General features: G+C 42.0%; 1 protein-coding gene and 1 long non-coding RNA gene across 4 annotated transcripts in view; one reads left to right on the forward strand and one right to left on the reverse strand.

Moving 5' to 3' along the window:
* Window positions 1-17494, forward strand: part of LOC118925267 (uncharacterized) — a 36980-nt gene extending 19486 nt beyond the window's left edge. Inside the window, exon 4 of the long non-coding RNA XR_008995122.1 lies at window positions 17441-17494. This is a non-coding gene — a long non-coding RNA (uncharacterized LOC118925267). The remainder of the gene's footprint in view (window positions 1-17440) is intronic.
* UTP14A (UTP14A small subunit processome component) lies at window positions 784-21188 on the reverse strand. Of its 3 annotated transcripts, none has more exons than XM_036910959.2 (15): window positions 21085-21188; window positions 19976-20051; window positions 18408-18478; window positions 17614-17678; window positions 14989-15131; window positions 14578-14733; window positions 8684-8803; window positions 8491-8585; window positions 7788-7911; window positions 7628-7705; window positions 6764-7157; window positions 4413-4789; window positions 3482-3675; window positions 3258-3357; window positions 784-1218 (listed from the first exon to the last, which is right to left on the reverse strand). In XM_036910959.2, the coding sequence occupies exons 1-15, from the start codon at window positions 21108-21110 to the stop codon at window positions 946-948; spliced, it is 2292 nt and encodes a 763-aa protein (XP_036766854.2). In that variant the 5' UTR covers window positions 21111-21188; the 3' UTR covers window positions 784-945. The 3 variants fall into 3 exon arrangements, 2 of the variants coding, with proteins under 2 accessions (XP_036766854.2, XP_057351587.1); XR_005029967.2 differs by having other exon boundaries at window positions 1071-1218; window positions 3120-3357; XM_057495604.1 differs by lacking the exon at window positions 3258-3357 and having other exon boundaries at window positions 1076-1218.
* Between the last annotated feature and the right edge of the window lie 1021 nt (window positions 21189-22209).

A 22209-nucleotide genomic window follows, 5' to 3' on the forward strand; every position in this document is an offset into this window, starting at 1 on the left:
TCTTAGAGAGGTCTGTAATACACACAAATTAACTCCTGTCTTGGCCTATAAAGGCTGGATGGGAACCAACCTCCAAGGCAGGAGATGAAGCGTAGTGGTATGTCGTTTTGGAATCTAGGAGGAGTTTCTCCAATTCCTTGTTATGAATCATGGCTACAGGAGCTCTTCCCATATATCTATTTCTTGTCATCCAAAGAAAGGCAGGTTCCACAAGAGCTGAGAAAGCCCATGTTGACTGCCATTTAGCAAAGTAATGCTTGAATAAACCATACTTTGAATATACAATGAGGAGTTGGAAGGAAAGGGAATAGAGCTTCATTTGAAAGCACATCGACCTCATTTGTAAAGGCAAAACCTCAGAGTCATAAGAAAGAAAATAAGTGGTAGCTACTATAGACAGCAACCTGTGCAAGCCTGGAGACTCACTCGGAAAGAAAATGTTAGTGGCTAGACTTAATGCTGAACCCAGCATTAGTCAGCACCATCATCCTAGGACCAAACCAAGGCACAATTCAAATGCATGGTTTGTACATTCTGTTCCTATGTTAACAGTATTTAGTCACTATGCCTGACGTTTCCATTTGGTTATTTATGGTGGATCATGTTTGAGGTGATACACTTAAGACCACAGGCTAGGGTTAACTTTTCCCCACTTTGATTTAGGACTAACTACATAATCCTTGGTAAGAAAATGAATTTCCCCTGACAAGTGTGACTGGAGAAATGAGATGGGGAGCACCCAAAGGTGTCTAACTTGAGACAACACAGAATACACTCCAGGTAAATAGTTAAAAATGCCTTTACTTTTAAAATGTGGTGTAACTACATCCACAGTGTGCTAAGCCAGTTTTGGAATTTGTCCTGCAGCTTGGAATAAAACCAGGCCAATGGAAGAGCAGTTGGTGTGCCTGGTTCTGGGAACCAAGATGTGACTCCTTAAGCAACTCAATCTATAGAGTTTTTCTTCAGCTGTTTTTTGTGACGTATGGAGAGTTGTTTTGGATTCCTCTGTATGACAGAGAGGTCTGACCTTGCGGAAGACCGGTAGCCCACATCTTCTGCTTTTATAGGCTTAATGATATGGCCTGGCTTGATGACAACCTTGGGCATAGTCAGCTTTTGGAAGGCTCTCTGGGTGTTCCATGTAGTTCCTATAGGGGTCTGGATGGTCCTTTCAAATTGTTGATGGTGGGTGAACGGGTACGGAATCACACACACCTGGAAAGGAAGACAGAGTGATTTGTCATGAGCCAGGCCTGGGGTGTAGCTGTAAACTCTAATGGCAACTGGTCAGGTAGTTTCAGTACATAGTTCACAGTTCTACATGATGGCTGCAGTGAGTGAAGCTACTGAGGTCAAGGCATCCCAATGTCCCCATCTAACCTGGGTGTCCCAATTTGCTTGAGAGCTTTTGGAAGTAGAGGGGTCTAATCTGGATCAGGGCCCCCCTCCTCCCAGGCTCATCCACCAATCTAGGGTTTGAAAAATCATAACACTGCCGTTGTAGCTGTAGTAACAGTATAGTAGTTCCAGGGCTGCTGTCCCCAAGTGGGTCTTCCTATACAACACTGTGACTACACAAAACATCTGGGGATAGTGTGTATCCCTGTGGATTTTATGACCCTACCTTCTTCACACTCTCTATCCCTTCCTTTCCTTTCCTTGGTACACAGGGTTGATGTTTAAAGGAACCCAAAACTTTACCCCCAAATACTGATCTCTATCAAGCTGTTATGCTTAGTTAGCTTCATCCTCTTGCTTAGATAATAGCAAAGGTCATTTCCCTCAGCCCCAGAATTTGGCTTAGACAGAAGTGATTTACCCAATTATGAACAGGGAGGGAGAACAGAACCTGGGCTCCTTCCCTTGCCTAGTATTCTTCTCCACTCCACCACAGCACTACCTTTAGACATTTAAATAATCTTTAAACACTTCCCCAAAGGCCAAAGAAGAGAAAAAAAAAGTAAGCAGAAAAATGAGGAAGTTACAGTCGGTAGTCTTTGGAGATATTCAATGGTCCCAGTGGTAGTGAAAAACACAGATTCTCTTTAGGTTAAGGGAAGTTTTACTGGGGTCGGTAGCTACATCTGTGCATGTCACCCAGAGCAAGAGTCTTGGGAGCCTTTTTTTCCCCTTCAGCTGGAAGCACACTGTATTCCACTGCATGCTGGGACCTGCAGTCTGTATCATGTTAAAAAGATTAAGAAAATCAAGGGAGATTCTTAGAAAACTATTTGTCAATTTGCTGTGACTGTATTAAAAAGATAGATAAGACTCCTGGAAGGGAAGGAATGGTGATGTTTATTGAGGTCCACATTCTGCCCTTTATCTAGAATCCTTGCCTGGTGAAGTACCCCTCTTCACTCTCCCTTACCCTGTAACTGCCGCTCATTGCCTATTTTCTGGTTTTATGTCTTCAATTATAATGGTTACAATTCAATTTCTGAAGCAACTGGTTCACAAAATAAGATCAACAGAGTATTACTGAAATGGTATTTTCTCACCTCTCTTTTGTACCTATTAGTCCCTCCCTTTTTTTCACAAAGGAAAACACAACACATTTCAATATTATACTGGCTGGGAACAGATCTCAGGGTCAGGCCATCAAGTCTAATCTCATTCCCAAGTCTTGTTTATACATGCTCATACCCTCAGAGCAACCCATTCTCCCTCTGGACCAGCAGTAGGTTTTCCCTTGAACTGAACTCTGTCTTTCCTATAACTTCCACTTGACATGACTGCACCCCACATGACAGCCTTCAATATACTTAAAGACCATGATCATGCTCAAATTTGTTTCTCTTGGGTAGAGATCCCTAGTTTATTATCAAATGACACAATTTAAAATCTTCTCACTGTCCAGTGATAACAAGTTCCAGTTTGTCTTTGTTTTTAAGATGTAGCTCAAACCTATAGCCTCTTAACATTACGTTGACTATAAACACAGATCTGAAGAACAGTACTTCTTAGTTTGGTGAGATCCATTTGCATCAGAATTATCTGGGATACTTGTTGAAAATGTGTATTTAGGGCTTCACCAATCCTACAAAGATTATCCTTAAAGTCTATCCTTTAAATTTCCAGGTCCGTAATTTAAAACAGAGTTCTTCTGGACTTACCTATCTCAGAGGCAGTCAGTGAAAACAAGAATAGCTTTGATTCTGTGGTCAAGATCACACATCCCTCTTGACCACAGAGCACGAGAATACTCCTCCGGAGCAAGAGAGCTAGGCGGCAGAGAGTGCTCTCTCCCTCACCTGATGAGCTGCTGAGTGGATGTTTCGCTTCTCATTGATAATCACATTTGGCAAATTCTTGTCTTTTCTTAGAGGACCCTCAGGGGTTTTAATGAGAAACCTGGAAAGCAGAACAGCAGGGTGCCTGAGAGCTTTAAAGCCTTAGTTAAAAGGGAGAAGAGGACGCATGAGGATGAGGTGAGGACCTGATACCCTTTCTGAAAGGCTCTCTTCTTTGTTCTTACCGGAGTCTCTTCTTGGCACTGGGCTTTAGGCCCACACCACCCCACTCGCCCCAACCAGGCAGAGTCAGGTCCACGTCCTTTGGCTTACTCGCCTCCACAGCTTCCCTCTTCTCTTTCAAGAAGTCTCTGATGACATCATCCCCAGCAAAAGCTTCCTTTATCAGCTGCTTTTGAGCTCTCTCCTCTTCGTCTTCCTGGGAAGAAACAGAGCGAAAGCTAGTTTGACTCAGGAGCCTTAGTTCGCAAGACCGCTTGAATTTTGGGTTGTGATATTTTGGCGCCCCCTAGGGGGAAGCGCTGAACAACGAAGGCCTTGCAATACAAACTGATAGGTAGCCAAGCTCCCATTTTCTTCTCTCTAGGTTAAGTATCTCTAGCTCATTACCATATGACACAATTTTAAACTGTTTGAAGCTGCAAGGTGGAAGAAGGAATGGCCTGTGTTTGAAGAAGCAGCTCCAAGTAGCCTGGCCAGAATGTGGGCACCCTCCAGTGGGTATCCCTGAAAAACAGGGGCCAGGGCTCCTCACTTAAGTTTCAGTTATCTAATTGGAAGTCCCAGACCATTTGAGATTCCACCTAGTAGAGTAAAACCTTGGTAAGAGCTCAATGACTCACCTTTCAGTTTGCCTGCCTGGGATCAGAGCTTTGAGAGCCTCCCTCTTTCCTCTGAGGGCAATTTTAGAGTCACCCCAGGGAAGGTTTGGTGGCTTATGATTCAGGATGTGGGGGTCTTGTCAGTGCTCACATATTTGCATCTATTAAAGTGTCACTGGGACCAGCCTGGCCCTATACTACTATGGACCTCTCAACTACCAAAATGTGCTCCCAGCACAACAAAATTTCACTGATGCTATTCCTCATGCAAGAAGGAACTCTCTGCTCCCGCTTTGATCCCCCACAATGGACCCACGACCCTGGCTCTGCTCACCAACTCCTCTGTTGTCATTGGAACTGCCAAAGGCTTCACAGAAGGAGACTTTGTGGTAAGGAGGTTCTGCAGTTCAATCATTTGCTCCTGCCTTTTCTTCTCTTTGGGGGCATCAGGCTGATTATTTGGGTTCCTCTGTATCCACTCTCCTTGTAACACAGGTCTGGGAAGCTCCTTATTTTGAAAACACCCTTCTTTACTCAGCTCTTCTAGCTCTTCCAGAGTCTGTGCTCTCTCTGGCCTCTGGAACAATAGGGGCTCTTCTTCCTTATTAGGTTCCTCTCTCTGGACCAGCAGAATTGAATTCACTTTTTGCTTCCTGGATTCATGGTTTTCCGTGCTGAGTTTCTGTGACAGCACTTCCTGGCTGCTAGAATCTGAGGGAAGTAATGAGAGCTGTCAGGAAAGGAGGTTGGAAGTTGCCTTGTCAATGAGCATTTATCACACTCAACAACAAGCACTGGGGTGCTCCCACTCCTGGTGCTAGGTACCATGAAAGGCATTCCAATTAGAAGAAATCAATGAGAGAATATTCCATTTGCTCGATCTACCAGAGAGTTCTTTATAATCATTACCTGGCAAGTAGCAGGCAATTGGATTTAGTAGTTAAGAGCAGCATGTTGGGAAGCAGATGTCCTGGGTCCTACTCCCAGCTATGCTGGTGACTCATGGTATAACAGCAACTGTGGCTTAATTTCCCTGTACAGTAAACCTTGCTTAGGGAGACTGCTCCAAGTTCCAGATGTTAAAAAAGCCATTTTAACGTGTGGCCTCTGAATACAACTTCACTGTAATTTATAAAAATTGTCATTTCCTATTTGTAAAAACCTTATCTGGCATTGTTTTATGTTGAAGCAGCATTTCATAATCTTCTCTGGGCAAGTCAAGTAGCTTTGTACTTTCTACTTACCAGCAACAACTGAGCAAATACACACTTCTAAACCATTCTTTGCATTGACTCAAGTTGCCTCCATTCCTGAGTTCATCCTGCTCAAAACCACTGTAAGAAGCTCCTTAGATCTGGCCTTTGGACACATGTATGTTTATTCCTCAAGAATCAAGTTTCCTTGCTCATTTTGTTTGGGGTCCACGACTTCCCACTATTTTAAGACACTATTTCCCCAAGGGTTTTAAATAAATTGTATTTATTTATCACACAAGGAAAACCAGATCCACCTTTCATACCACAAACAACTGCTCTACACTTTTTTAGCTAGATGGGCATCTTTTTAGGGGGCTTGGGAGGATGTGCTGCTACTCTGTGGTCATACTGAGACTTCCCCACCATCTCAGCCTGCAGTACTGCTTTCCAAAGTCCTCTTGGAAGCGACTGCTTATAACTATTAATCCCAGAACTCTCAGCTGAAAACCCTAAGTAAAGGTCCTACAATACATTCCAAATGACAGCTCTTTTAACATTTTTTTTTGCCCTGGAGAAACAGATTCTTACCATCATATAATGCATTAAATATACAAGTTGAGTCTGAGCATGGGGTAACAATTTTAATTTACCATGGAGCATATGGAGTCATTCATTCCTGCCAAGACAGGCTCACTTATCACCCCACATTATGAAGTGCTAAATATGGGACTTCTACTTTACGAACAAAACAGAAAATAGCATTTGAAGATGTTTCACAATGCCTCAAAATCCACCTCTGTCTGTTGGCACAAATGGACTTTCAGACTTGCCGTCCCACCACATGTACTTCTCTCTGGTTTGTGGGCACCAGTAATGTTAATTCCTGCCCTTATTTCAAGGGTGGTGTAGTTTTCCTTCTCATGACTCTAAGCTCTCAAGAGCAGAAAACCTGTCTGAATACACACTGTAAGGTCATGCATATTAAATGCCATTGAAGAAAAATTGTTATTATTTTTCTTCAGACCCTTTACTGACTCCCGTGGCAAAAGCTTCTCTCAAAGCCATGAGCCTAGAAGAGGTAAGTGTAATAGGCCCTTTGATACATCCAGGCATGCTCTGTTTCTCCTGGTGTTTGTCCTCAAGCCCAGGAGTCACTGTAACTGTCATTCATTGTAGGCCAAGATTCGCAGAGCAGAACTTCAGAGGGCCCGAGCCCTGCAGTCCTATGAGGCCAGGGCTCGAAGAGAGAAGAAAATCAAAAGTAAAAAGTAAGGAGGCCCCTGTGAACTGGCCTTTCTATGAAAGAAGTAATGTGTCTAATTGTGAGTCCTTAGGAGAGAACCTTTGATGTAGCAACTGGGGTCATGTAGAAGAGATCCCAAATAGGAGTGGCTCTTCAGGGGCCCAGGGCGCTCTCTGTGAAGTTCCTAGAGCCTATTCAGTCTGCAGCATGTGTGGGTGGACAATTTTCCTCTCCACCACTACTCACCTGTTGTTTCTCGTCTGCCCTCCAGCTTGGCGTTCTGGTTGAGCCCAGACATTTTTCTAAGCAATCGCCTTTCCTCCAATTCTTTTAACAAAATTTCTTCCTCTGCCAGGGGTCTTTCTTCTTCTTCACTTTCAGAAGCCTTGGGGGCCACAGGCTCTGGAAATTTTTTGGGGTCCTTCTCCATTTTGTGCTCTTTAGCATCACTGGAGTAATTCCTGCACATCCAGGGGTTCCCTCTGTCTGCATTCATCTGTACTTCATTCACTGCATCAGGGACAAGGAGTTCACCCTCTTCCTCCACATCTCCCTCCTCTTCCTCACTCTGGGAGGCTGCCTGGAGCTTCTGTGTCAGTTCTTTGTTCCTGGCCAATTGTTCCTGCATAGCCTGGCGAGCCTGGAGGAAGGAGCCCCGGCACATGCACCCAGTCATTAGCTACTGCAGTAACACCTTTTCCTGATCCACTTCTTAATGCTGCCTTCTCTCAATTTGACTTAAGCATTTCTCACTGGGGCCTACTATTTACACTGCACATACACACTGTGTTAACAGCTATGGAATAAAATGGAAGACAAATTCTTTGCCCTCAAGGTATCAACATGTGAAACAAGGTAAAAGAAAAAGCTCCTCCTCCCCTTTAACTGGACTTGCTTTCAATGCTGTTTCCCTTTCATCTCTCCTTTCCTACCTTGTTGCTTTTCATTGTTCTCTCTGCCTTAGAGATTTTCTGATGCCTTTTTAGATTCCTGGTTTTCCATTCATCCTCATGGCTCTTCCCCAGCTCTGCTTCTGCTAGCAACCTTATGGAATGATTTTCCTCTCTTTCTCCAATTCCATCTCCTCTTTTACCCTGACGAGTCTCTTACCTCCAGGTCATATTTGGCCATGATTGCCTTTGACTTTGCCCATTTCCCACTGTTCTGGTGCTTAAGGCTCATTCGCTCCTGGAAAGAAAGGGCAGAGTGAGAGCCTTACCTTTATCTGTGGAAAGCTGGTTCAGGGGGTGGGGGCAAGTGGCAGCCTCACCATCATTCTGGCCTTTTCGATTTTTTCCAGTTCTTTCAGTGCTGCAGTAGGATTGACCTTCTGCAGCTTCTCAAACTCTTTTAGGGCTTTCTTAGCCTTTTCTTTCTTCAGAACTTTGTGATACCTATTGGGTAAGAGGGGTATGAGGGAACAGACTTAGCTGAAACACTTGATGCCACACACAACACTGTCCCCACTCCCCAAGGGGATTCCCTATGCAGGGGCTAAAATGGACATCACAGAGCTGCAGACTATAGGGAGCCTTTGGGGCCTGAGAGGACTGGCAGGACCCCCAGGGGCACACCTCTGCAGAGCAAAGAATGCCCTCTGCTTCTATAGTGCAAAGCAAGAGTAGAAGTTCCAAAGAGGCAAAAAGGCAGGAAGGAAGCCCTACTGGCTTCAACAGCTGTAGAATTCAGAGCTCATTCTGCAGAACCACTCCGTGATGCCCTGGAAGGGAGAGAAAGTAATTGAACAGTCCTCTTTTTAGCAAAACCAAGACTGAAAGTCAAAGCGAGAGGAGAGGACAATACTGAAGCATGTAAAACCCTATGAGGTTGGACTGAGAAAAAAAGGGCTAGCCACTCCTATTTGGGATCTCTTCTACATGACCCCAGTTGCTACATCAAAGGTTCTCTCCTAAGGACTCAGTTAGACACATTACTTCTTTCATAGAAAGGCCAGTTCACAGGGGCCTCCTTACTTTTTACTTTTGATTTTCTTCTCTCTTCGAGCCCTGGCCTCATAGTAGGACTGCAGGGCTCGGGCCCTCTGAAGTTCTGCTCTGCGAATCTTGGCCTACAATGAATGACAGTTACAGTGACTCCTGGGCTTGAGGACAAACACCAGGAGAAACAGAGCATGCCTGGGTGTATCAAAGGGCCTATTACACTTACCTCTTCTAGGCTCATGGCTTTGAGAGAAGCTTTTGCCACGGGAGTCAGTAAAGGGTCTGTCACTGGCTGCTTATTCTTATAGAGCAAATAAAAAATTTCCTGCTCCAGGGGAGTTCTTGCCTGAAGAAAGTAACAGAACATTCTAGGTTTTAGGCCATGCTCTACAGTCACCGTCCTTATAGTCCTGTGACCATCCACTTTGTGACACTTTGATTGGAGTCTCTAACTTGGTAGGACTGTTACAGGAAGAGAAGGGGGTTCCAATTTCACTGTTCAGCTGTGTATAAAGCCTTATTTTACTCTGATTTAAGACAACTTCGGTGAGTGGCCTCTGAGACTACTCTCCAATATTACTAAGGGGATCACTCTGTGCTCAGATTACCAGTATATGTAAAACAGAATACCATTCTCTTAAGAATCAAAGTAGGATGACCTTAAGGTAAATGCTGGCAGGACAGAGCAACAGCAGTACCAAATTATCAGTTTTGACTGTGGCAAAACAAAATGGTCCCTGTGCTGTTATATGTATTTGAAGCATAAAACTATTACTCTATGCGTTGGAATCTCAGATTCATAAAAGCCTCCTTTTAAGAGTATTTCTAGAGGAAAGGGAAGGTTGGGTATTTGCTTCTTGACAGTTCAAATTTAACTCTAGTTATTTCCTAACTTTGGCTTCAGTTCCTCAGTTTCCAGTTAACTTTGCATACTAGGTGGTGTCTCTTTGTAGGAAACGAATGGACTGTGATCCAGTTACTTCATGTGTCAACAAAAGACCCCGGTGGTTGCTTGACTGATACTGGTAAGCATGGCTAAATCAGGCAGATAATGCCATGGTCCACTTTGGCAAGACACAAAGATAGCCCTAGGCAACAAAGCCAGTTTCAAACCTCACACACATATTACATGTGGTTTTCTTCAATAGCCATATACATCACGGTCAGTATTAAACTTACTAGTATCTGGACAAATGCGTAAACACACATCATCACATGTTACATGGTGCTATTGATTTAACCATAAACCTATTCTACTGAATAGTAAAGGTGCATGTTCTTCCATTTTTAGTATTTGCAGTAGTGATCAATCACAGGCTACAAAGTGATTTATATTACAATGTTGTAATCTCCCTCCAATTCAGTTCCATTCAATTTACAAACATTTATTGATTGCAGCTACATTCCAGGCATGTGCAGGTTGTTAGGAATACACAATTAAGACTGTTCCTGTTCTCATAGAGACACATATACTAGTAACAACATAACATGTTAAATGTTAGTCCAGAGAATTAATCACAGAGGAAGTGAACAATTTATTCTGATTAGGGGTAGGTTAGGCTTGGGAAGAGACTTTTTGAATTAATCTTTGATGCATAAGTACAACTCTAAGGATGGGGTGGGAAAAGCCAAACAGATAAATATAAGCAAAAACACAGACATATGGAAGGGAGAGGTATATAAGGGAACAATGTGTTGTCCCGTGTAGCTAAAATGCTAGGTGTTTCTGTCTTACTCTCTAAGTGGAGAGCCTTTTGAAGGATTTTAAGCAGGAGAGTGACAGTTTTGTGTTTCAGAAAGAAAATCCTGCTAAATGCATAAGGAATTATATGTAAAGTGCCAAATGGAGGGTGAAAATGAAAATGAGAAGAGGAACCAGGGAGCTGAGAGCTATTGCAGAGACAGAACCTACAGGACTAGCCCACTGTTGGCTGGGGAGGGGTGGCAGTTGAAGGTAGGAGGAGGATTCAGATGGCTGAGTTGGCCAACCTAAAGGACTCATGCTATTGACTGAGTTATAGGATGAAGTTGGTGATACAGGGTTTTGTATTCTGGGGAAGGAATATGCCAGGCTTACTTTGCTGTGTGCAGTTTAGGGTACACACAGGGGTACACACAGAAGACACAAGCGAAGTCTACTGGTCATGTGGAGTATGGGATGGGTACTCAGAAAAAGGGGCTGAGGGGGATCTGTAGCACAACAGGTGATGTCAGAAGTCAGGAAATTTGCAGAGCAAGAATAAAAAACACTAAGAAAAGCCAGATAAGAAATCAGCACTGTGTCACGGAGGCCAAAGGAGGAGAACTTTGAACAATATTATGTGTCAATAGTGTCAAATAGGCTAAAGACGACTCAGAGGGCTTGGGACTTGGAGACCTCTTATGAATGCCCTTTGAGAGAAGATTCAGCAGGGCACCAGGGGAAGAGAGAGAGAGAGAGTGCAGACATCAGTGGAGACCAGCTCTTTTCCTCATTAGCTAACGAGATTTACTTCAGTTTTCAGAAGTTTAAAATTCAGTTTGTTTTTTAATATTAGTTTGTGTACTCTGGGTTAGAGTAAGTCAAAGGGATTTCTTTACTATCTTTTCATAATCTTTAAAAGGCTAGTGTATCAGCATTTTAGTAAAAAAAAATACAGGAGAAATGTGGGATTCACATATAAATCAAGTCTAAAAATCAAATGGATAATCATATCCGACTTGATTGTTCATAGTTCACGATGCGTGATCAAAACTGAAAGTTTCTGTGATATGACTGCCCTTGCACTGTTCACCATGTAAGAACTTACTCACTATGTAAGAACTTGTTCGTTATGCTTCAGAAGATTGGAGACTGTTGAGAATTAGGCTTGGGGTTGATTAATGATTGTGCATTGAGTCCCCTATACAGAATTTTATTGTTGTTAACAACCATTTGATCAATAAATATGAGATGCCCTCTCAAAAAAAAAAAGGCTAGTGTATATTGTGAGCTGCCAATCTCCAGTAGGGGCATGCAGCATTTTCTAGCCACAGAACCCTGGCACCATCCTTCTTTTTTTTTTATTTTTATTTTTATTTTTATTGAAGGGTAGTTGACAACAGCATTGCATTACATTAGTTTCAGGTGTACAACACAGTGATTCAACATTTATATACATGATAATTCTAGGTACCAGGTATCACCATACCAAGTTGTTACAATATTTTGACTATATTCCTTATGCTATACATTACATCCCGGTTACTTATTTATTTTACAATTGGAAGTGTGTTTATATATATATATATATATATATATTTTTTTTTTTTTGTGAGGGCATCTCTCATATTTATTGATCAAATAGTTGTTAACCACAATAAATTTCTGTATAGGGGGGTCAATACTCAATGCACAATCATTAATCCACCCCAAGCCTAATTTTCGTCAGTCTCCAATCTTCTGATGCATAACGAACAAATTCTTACATGGAGTACAAATTCTTACATAGTGAATAAGTTACATGGTGAACAGTGCAAGGGCAGTCATCACAGAAGCTTTCGGTTTTGTTCATGCATTATGAACTATACACAGTCAGTTCAAATATGAATATTCATTTGATTTTTAAACTTGATTTATATGTGGATACCACATTTCTCTATTATTATTATTTTTAATAAAATTCTGAAGTGGTAGGTAGATACAAGATAAAGGTAGAAAACAGAGTTTAGTGTTGTAAGAGAGCAAATGTAGATGATCAGGTGTGTGCCTGTAGACTATGTGTTAATCCGAGCTAGACGAGGGCAATAAAACATCCACGTATGCAGAAGATTTCTCTCAGAACATGAGGGGGGAGGTTCTAAGCCTCACCTCTGCTGCTCCCCATTTTCTCACCAGATGGTCCCCTGCGACTGTGCCTGTCTTAGGTTGTTCCTCCCTTGAGGAATCTTACCCGTCTCTGGCTAACCAGTCATCTTCCGGGGCCATACAGGGAAATGTTAAGTTGGTAAGTGTGAGAGAAGCCTTATTGTTTGAAAAGGTTAGCTTTTTACTTCTTTGCATATTTATGCCCTGTGGCTTCTATGCCCAGCATTTGTCTTGAGGTGTCTTTACCACTTGGAAGAATTATGATACTCGGTAAATTCGACATGTGGCACAAGTTCTATTTAAAGGTTGTGGCACCCTCCTTCTTGAGGGCATACTGAGAAACTAAGGTTTTGGGAACACTTTGGGAAATGCTAGTATAGGCTGCTAGGGGGTGGTCAGAGTCAATTTACATCATTTCTAGCACTTAGCAGTTTACAGATGCTTTCTCTGCAATACCATTTCAAATACAAATGGTATTCTGTTTTACATGTATTATTCCATTTACTTCTCAGCTGGAGTCAAATGGAATTTTATGAAGTTGGAGCGAAACTATAGTGCAGACTTTCTGAATTCTTCATCTCTGGAAATACTAGTATATTATTAGTCCTTGATACTTTGCACTCTAAGTTGTGAGAAGAGAACTGTGAGTTGCTAGCCAGAAACTACGCCCTGACCTTAGCATTTCCTTATTGCTCTGTGCCATGCTGGGGTGTTATTTCTCAAAAATTAATCTTAGAATGAATGATACAGTTGACTCCATGTATAACATCTGGGCCTTGCTCTGTCGTGCACAGGGGTTCCTGGAGAGCAAAGGCTGTACATTTCTCAGTGCAACCTCCTCCTCCACCATCTCATCATTAATCACCAACTTGGCATTTTCCTGGCCAATTCCAGGATGACACTGTCATTTGCAAAAAGCAAGGTATAGAACAATGTGTAACATTTGTGATACACAAATGTATCAACAAGACTCTCAGCACCACCACCACACTTATAAAAGTAGTTGCTTCTGGGTAACTATGGGGGTAAAAATGAGCAGATGAGGGATGGGGTGGGGTCAGACTTTTCACAATGTATCTTCTTTACTTTTTATTTTTGAATCCTACAAACTGTATTACCTCTTAAAATTTTTTTCCTAAAGTCTCCCTTCCATCTTGCAGCCATACCTTAAACCTGATCTCTTTCATGTGGAAAAGTTAGCATCCTAGAAAGAGAATGGTAGCCAACTTCCAACAATATTAGAAACAAGAGCTGTTCCCTGTAAAAAGCAACTATGTGCTCAATTTGTAGCTATGGTGGAAAGCCGTGTTTACTTTGATTAGCTTTAATGATCTCAACTTCCTGATACAGGGCAACATTATTTCTGGATTTTTAGAAAGCAGAGGAGAAGCACCTATCCATAGTTTAGGCACTGGTATTTTTGACTCTTCTACTTAAGACAGACACCAATGGTATATTGGAAAAGAAAGGCTAGTTGTTCTGAAGCAGTTGTTCACACTAAAAATTGAGACTTTAGGGACCAACAAAGGATTACCAGCTTTTAATTTTGACAAGGGCAGAAATTACTGTTCCACCCCCAACCCCATCATTTACCACCATCATCATTTCTTAAAAGAAAAGCTATTTCAATGCAATTGAAGTGGGAAGAATAACCTCATAATAAAGAAGAACTGGCAACCTCACACTCGCCACATTCACCATTATCTTTTTGCTTTAGACAGACGAAAAATTTGCTAGTGATCAGTGTTTGGGAAAACCAGCTTTAAAATATCTTTTTTTTCTGCAGCTCAGAGTCATAATGAATTACTTGCTAAAATTCTAGTCATATTCAGCAGTATGTTCTATTTGAGTGTGGTTATTCCTTTACAAGCAAACTTTGGTTCTGCTGCTCACATATCCCCACTAAGGCATCATTAATGCCACTGAGTTCGATTTTCCCCAGATCCGAATGTGGCTTTAAAAGCTTTTTAAAAACTGGGGTGTGAAAAAGGAAACATCACTATGTTCCTTCTCTACTGGCAACGGGATGTTTTACCACAAACACATGTAAATAACCTGTACGATATGCTACAAACTGATTTAGGGCAACCACAGAGCTACTTACTCTCTGACTGGCTATTGCATGACTGATAATGAATCTTGCTACTATCCTCTCACTTCCTTGACTGCTAAACTAAAATGACTGCAGCTGGGATTTGGGCTTAACATGTCCAATCAAATCAACTGCAGGCTCTGTAGTCTCCATGTTGTGCAATCTCACTTTCCCAGGTGTGGTTTCCTTTGGTGGCACTCACCTTCCAGCCACTGAGCACATGTTCAATGGGAGCAAAGGCTGACTGCTCCCTCTTCAGGGGAAAAACGAGCTGCTCTGCTTGCCTGTTCTTTAGAACAATGGGATCCCATTTGGAGAGGGCTTGTGAGGTTTTATTGAAGGCCACTTCTCTGTGGATCTGAAGGCAGCAAAGTACACAGAAGGAAAGAGACACAAAATTAAGCATCAAACACAAAGGACTAGCAGGAAATTAGGAGGCAATGTTTTTTACTCCAAGAAACAACCAGGATGAGATTACTTTTAATCTTTTCCATAGTGAGGTGATCTGAACTTCCCCCCCTCCCATTTGCCAGGCTTTCCCCCTCTTCTTCTCACCCAATGTTTCCTTGTCAGTTCAATTTCCACTTAATGAACTACATTCTCTGTAACATACCCGCTCAACCTCTTCTTTGTTAAGGGGTAACTTCACAGTCTTCTTTGATTTGACTCTATTTAGTTGCTTTTTCACAGTGGCCAATGAGCACGTAGTTTTAACAGGTTCAAGCAGATCTGAGAGGACTAGCTTTTCTCCTGATCCTGTCGAAAGGCCAAACTTTTTGGTCAGACTGAGAAGTGAAGCAAAATTGCAATATAACATAGGGAGACATATCAATAAAAATTACTGGTAAAGTGGCAACATAGGGAGATACATGGGTAAAAAATGCTGGTAAGGAGGCAAATGTGTGGGGAAACAGAAATAATTTTAACTTCAATCACTAGCTATACTGATACTGTTACTTTTTTACATTCTCAAATGTGTGGAAGGGTGGGAGAAAGGAGAAAATTATTTATTTTAAAAAGTCATTTGCCTTTCTCTTTGTCTTTCTGCTTCCACTTTTGCCCCACTGCAATTCATCTTTGCATAGCAGCCAATGTGATACTTGACACTTTGAAAATGTATATCATAACATGTCATGACCATGTGGAAGGTCCTCCAATGGCTGTTATACTTTGAATTGCATCCATCTAAAGGACACACCCCTATGGGATCTGGTTTCCATGTGGGATTTTGGTCCACCTCTCCAACCTCATGCCATTTCCCATTGCCATTATCCTCCAGTCACACTGGCCTTCTTCCTATTTTTCAAACATGTTCCTTCCTTACACCTTTGCCTTAGCCGCTCCCCCGCCTGGAGTGCTTTCCCTTATTTTTTGGATGGCTGACTTTTCTTGTCATTCAGATCTCAGCTTAAACTTTGCCTATTCAGAAACTTTTCATGACCAGCAACCTAAAGCAGCCAGTCACATTATTGTATCATACTGTTTTAATTCTCGTGTCCACCCCCCAACACTAGAATGTAAACACCCTGAGATCTCCTCAAGTCGCCTAAGTTGTGGATACAGTGAAAAAGAGTTGGCACCTATACTTGTTATCAGGTTAAAACCCTAACTCTGCAATTTATTAGATCCTGTATTCCTAATAGGGGTGATACCCAATTCCATGACCCCAGGGGTGAAACTGGTTCATGGCAGGGGTGGCAGGGTGTGAAAAAAAAACCTTAAGATATTACAAAGTTTTGTGTTCCTCCAAAGTTCAATCCTATCTGACAAAATTTTATTCTTTACTATTTTACTTCCTGGCCAGGTGTTGGGGGAGCAGGTTTGTGGGGGGGGAAGGGAGAGGTAACAAGGAAAAAAGGCTCCTCAGAGGAGTAATACAGAAAACAGGCTGAGAGACATTATACTAGTTGAAGACCCATGAGTAATTAATTTGACTTCCCTGAGCTCCAGCAGGAGAGATTATCTGCCTGTCCAAACTCAAAGCGCTGTGAGAACTGAAATAAAAACAGATTCATGACCCCATACACAAAAGGAAATTCGAAATGGATCACAAGACGTGAATGTAAGTCATGAAACCATAAAACTCTTAGAAAAAAACATAGGCAAAAATCTCTTGGACATAAACATGAACAACTTCTTCATGAACATGTCTCCCTGAGCAAGGGAAACAAAAGCAAAAATGAACAAGTGGGACTATATCAAGCTGAAAAGCTTCTGTACAGAGTAAGACACCATTAATAGAACAAAAAGGCATCCTACAGTATGGGAGAATATATTCATAAATGACAGATCTGATAAAGGGTTGGCATCCAAAATATATAAAGAGCTCACACACCTCAACAAACACCCTATGTTTATCACAGCAGTATTTACAATAGCCAAGAAATGGAAGCAACCTAAGTGCCCATCAGTAGATGAATGGATAAAGAAGATGTGGTACATATATACAATGGAATATTATTCAGCCATAAGAAGAAAACAAATCCTACCATTTGCAACAACATGGATGGAGCTAGAGGGTATTATGCTTAGTGACATAAGCCAGGTGGAGAAAGATAAGTACCAAATGATTTTACTCATATGTGGAGTATAAGAACAAAGAAAAAACTGAAGGAACAAAACAGCAGCAGACTCACACAACCCAAGAATGGACTAACAGTTACCAAAGGGAAAGGGACTCCGGAGGATGGGTGGGAAGGGAGGGATAAGGTGGGGGGGGGGAGAAAGGAGGTATTATGATTACCATGTCTAATGTGGTGGTGGGGCACGGGGAGGGCTGTGAAACACAGAGAAGAATCACAAGTAGTGATTCTACAGCATCTTACTACACTGATGGACTGTGACTGTAATGGGGTTTGTGGGGGGGACTTGGTGAAGGGGGGAGTCTAGTAAACATAATGTTCCTCATGTAATTGTAGATTAATGATACCAAAAAAAATACCAGAATCATGAACATGACTAAGCTAATGAGAGGCAGCTGTCTTCATTCATGACCCTCTATCCTAGATGTTGCTCATCAAGCTCAGTGGGAGACCCTGACCATGGCCTTTTTGGCTTTCTTTTAGAAATGGAAGAAAACTCAAGGGCATCTGACTATCTTTCTTCATCCACTCACAGGTAAGTATTTATAGTATGATTCATTAAACATATCAAAAATAGTTCTTGGGGGGTGGGGAATGAAATGACCATTATGGTTTTGGAACTCTATAAACTCTACGGATAGGTTTTGTTAACTTACCTTCAGAACTGACACTGAACTCTGATACCTTCAGAATGGCCTCAGATCTCTCAGCCAGTTTCCACCTGACATTAGGCAAAACAGAATATAGTAGGAATGGACAGATTTTGCTGGGAAACAAACACTTATCTCTCCAAACAAGGCTTTGGTTTCATGTATTTCTCTTCTAGAGTCAGTTTTTGTCACAAAGCTACCAGGAAATCTGTTCTTAATCTGGATTTGGTAATCTAACCCATCTCTTAATGTGGACTCAGCCCATCAAAGATACAAGGTAATACAAGGCAGGCATAATGGAAAAGGTATTGGGCTTAGGTTCAAACACACGTGGATCTGCCACTTATGAGCAGTGATTTTTGGGCAAGCCAGTTAACTTCTCTAATGGGCATAAGTAACGCCTACTCAATGCTTCAAAAGACTGTTACATGTGGATTAAGTAAGAATTCAAATGCGTGAAGGCCTAACACAATGACTGATGATAATTACATAATGCTCACTATATGCTGGGCTTTGGTTGAAGATTCTTGCAGTTATTAACTCATTTAATAATGAATTAATTATTAGGTTGTCACAACAACCCTAAGAAGTAGATAATATTATTAGTCTTATTTCTAGTTGATGAAATTGAGGTGTGGAGAGGACGAAAAATTTGCCTCTACAATCTGTCTCCAAGTATGTGGTCTTAACAATGCTGCCACTTGTGTCTTCATTGTCTTAGGCACTCAGAAAATGTTAGCTGCAGATACATCTCATGGAATCAGCTAATTATAACCTGTCCAAACTGATGGGACTGTTACCTATTCTTTCCATTAGGGGAACTGATTGCTTCCAGAAGCTTTTGATGCTTTCTCTCTCCATCAACGTCCCTCTAGACACAGAAAAAGAAAAACCATCAGAATAATGAGGGGAGGGACAAAGACTGTGGACATTGAGACCCATGTAAAAACATCTCATTCTTTTGGTCAGTGGAGACCTGGGGGATCAGATGAGGTCTGGTGTGCAGGCATTCCAACTCCAACCAAAAGAACTGCTTCAAAAGCCAAATACAGAGCCTTACTACCTGTGAGCTAATATCACACGTGTCTTAGCTTGTTTTGAGAAGAAAAGTGCAATGAGAAAAATGTTTCTGTACAGAATATATAGAGTGAGCTGACACAGAAACTCCGACATAAAGAAACTCCCCAAATTTAAGTACTTTTGTCAAGAGAATAGAGTTGGCAGTGAAATAATTCAGGCAGAGAAAGACAAGTGCCAAATGATTTCCCTCATTTGTGGAGTATAACAACAAAGCAGAACTGAAGGAACAAAATAGCAGCAGACTCAAGAGACTCCAAGAAGGGACTAGTGGTTACCAAAGGGGAGGGGAGTGGGAGGGTGGGTGAGGAGGGAGGGAAAAGGGGATTGAGGGGTATTATGTTTAGTACACATGGTGTGGGGGGTCACGGGGAAAACAGTGTAGCACAGAGAAGGCAAATAGTGAATCTGTGGTATCTTACTACACTGATGGACAGTGACTGCATTGGAGTATGGATGGGGACTTGATAATATGGGTAAATGAGTAACCACATTGTTTTTTCATGTGAAACCTTCATAAGAGTGTATATCAATAATACCTTAGTAGAAAATTTAAAAAAATATAGAGTTGGAATTCCTATAGCATCTATTGGAGAGCCAGCTTAATTATGTATATTTCAGTCAGTTACAGACAGTCCCCAAATTATAGTTTTTTGACTTGTATTGCAAAGGCAATAAGCATTCAGTAGAAAATGTATTCCCAGACAGCCATGTGATCATGAAGGTAAACAACTAATACACTTGCAACCTTTGTTTTTCACTTTTAGTACAGCATTCATTACATAATATATTCAACACTTTATTATAAAAAATGCTTTGTTAGAAGATTTTGCCCAACTGTAGGCAGAGCACATTTAAGGTAATCTATGCTATGCTATGAAGTTCAGTAGGTTATGTGTATTAAATGCATTTGTGACTTAAAATGACTCACAATGGGTTTATCAGGACATAACCCCATTGTAAGTTGAGGAAGATCTGTATTTAAGTAACTCTCTACAGAATTCCAAACTCGAGAGATAGGGAAATCATATAATGAGGACTGTGTGTTTTGGTCTTATATCCTCAACTATACTTAAGCAACTCAAGGACAATGCACCTTATACCATCTTCAGATTCCTGTAGCACTTCATGAAACATCTTATACAGGGAACACTAAAAAACTGTATCATTGCAGGACCTCAACAAATATATACAATGTTGCCACTCCTTTCCTTTCCAGGAACTGTACTGTCTACCCTAATTTTAAGGCAGAAGGGAAGTTGGAGAAGGCAGTTTAGCAGTTGTCACCCACCTCATCTTCACTGGTGCTCAAGGGGTAATCTTTTGGCAAATCCTCTAGTTCTTCCTGTTGGCTTAAAGCCAGAAGGCTATTAAAGGAGACAGAAGAGAAATATTATCACCTGACATAACTTTTCTTCATTAAACCACCTCTAAAACATAACTTCAGTTCTTAGCATGGGAACTGGAACTGTCTCCTGGAAGAGGTACAAACCAGACAGTGTGAGCATCTTTGGAAATTTGTCAAGACAGTAAATTTAGACTGGCAGTCAGCTGTTAGTGATTACGTACTGAAACTGTATGAAAAAGATCTCGCACTCTTCAGTGATGGGCACAGCATTTCCCACTGACCTCTGGGAGGTTCTAAAAATGTCAGACCCTAGGTAAGGTGGCAGAGGACGCTATGCTGGCCCTTGAGGCAAGGCAGTTTCATCATTAATATTTCTAAGCATCCTCTACATGGAAGACACCTTTATAGGTGCAGCTTACTCAGAAGTGGCATCTTGATCACTTGTTCCCTGAAATGGGGAAAGAGAATTAGACAAAAGCAGCTGAGTAAGCCATTTTCCCGGGGCTTACTCGGAAAGTAGGTGCTTAACTGAAGAGATTGGTACCCAGAAATAAATTATAGTCTACTATTACCTAACAATATATAGTAATCTTTGTAAGGCAACCGTTACTAAACGAATTATATTTAGATCCTTTTGCGGGGTTGAGGGAAAGGAGAACATCAGGGGAGAAAACGTCGTGGATGACTCCAGGCAGCAAAGGTTTACAGATAAGGATAGTTTGTAACACAGGGACAGCCTTGCGGGGAAAGTTGATACGCGCCGCGGCGGGGAAAGTCACGTGACAAGCAAAGTGCAACATATTAAATAGGGAAAGGCTACATCAGAACTGCTACATCAGAACTAACAGGGATGAGGCTAAAGAGCTGGGGAGCAAAGGGAGAGAAACTAAAAGGGCTTTAAAGGCTGGATCGCGTAAATAGTAAGGAATGGAGAGGTCCTGGAAGGGGAACAACTGCCACCTCTTAAACGGCGGTTTCCACTGAACAAACGCTGGGGAATCAGCCTCCAAACAAGATCCAGATCCCACCCGACTCTGGTCTGTATCCCTTACCTCTCCCCAGGTTGGATCGCGCTCATCTCAGCGGCCTGTCTCTCACATGGGCCAGGAACGGAAACCGAAAGGAAAGCAATTTCCGTGCTTGCAGCAAAGCAATTTCTGCTGCCTCCAATAGCGTTCTAGAAGCACGTCACTTCCGCGCCATCGGGAGGTTGGAGAGTACAGTCTGTCAGCGGGTGGAGCTTTGCTCCCTTCCCCCATCTCCCGGGGACGCCGGTGTCCGTCTTCTGGGCCCCTGGTTTTCTTGCGGCCCGAGGTGGGTGAGCTTAGGGTGAGGATGCTGCGCTCCCGGGGATGGGACCGGAGCCAGCGTTGTCTCTGCCTGATCTGAAAGAAAAGGCTCCGGCGCCGGTCTGTGTTATACAGCTTCTTGTGAGCCCGCCGCAGGCCAGTTTGAAGCTTTATTGAATGACCATGAAATGGCCAGTATTATGTGCTAGGCCCTGGCGATTGGATGGCGAACAGACTAGTTTTGTCCCCTCTTAAGAAAAAATCCCCTTTCATCCTTAGTAATTGCAGCCCTAGGTTTTTCCTTCCCTAGTAAGAAATTTCCATCCAAGAATGGGCTGTGTCAGTGGCTGCAACGTCCTCCCCTCCTGTCAGCTTCAAAAAATTTTTTTCAAATTAAAAAATGGAGAAAAGTAATATAGAAAAACATCCTTGGCTTTTAATCTTTTAAGCCACTCTCCTTTTGCTTTTGCCTCACCTTTCCACTGAAACTGCTCTGGGCAAGATCATCAGTGTCACCAAAGGTTGCTAAATAAAGTGGATACTTCTCACTCAGTCTTTGTCTTCCCAAAATTTTGTGTGGTATTTGGTGTTGTCGGTTTGTTCTCTCATATTCAGTAAGTGTTTTGACCATTTACTATGTGTCAGGCCTCTAGACACGGGATACTTTGATGCATGAAACACATGTTCCATGGCTTCATAGAGTTTACTTAGTTTCTAGTGGGATTAAAGACAATTTTGTGGTTGCACTTTCATGACGCTGCTCACTCCTGGTATGTTAGCTTTACGACTACCTTCCTCAGTCTCTGCTGGACTATTTTCTGTGCTTACTTCCTAAATGATGATGCTCCCCGGGTTCTGTTCTCACACCTGTTCATTCCACATGCCCTT

This window comes from Manis pentadactyla, chromosome X (genome assembly GCF_030020395.1).
Source record: "Manis pentadactyla isolate mManPen7 chromosome X, mManPen7.hap1, whole genome shotgun sequence".
Classification (NCBI taxonomy): Eukaryota; Metazoa; Chordata; class Mammalia; order Pholidota; family Manidae; genus Manis; species Manis pentadactyla.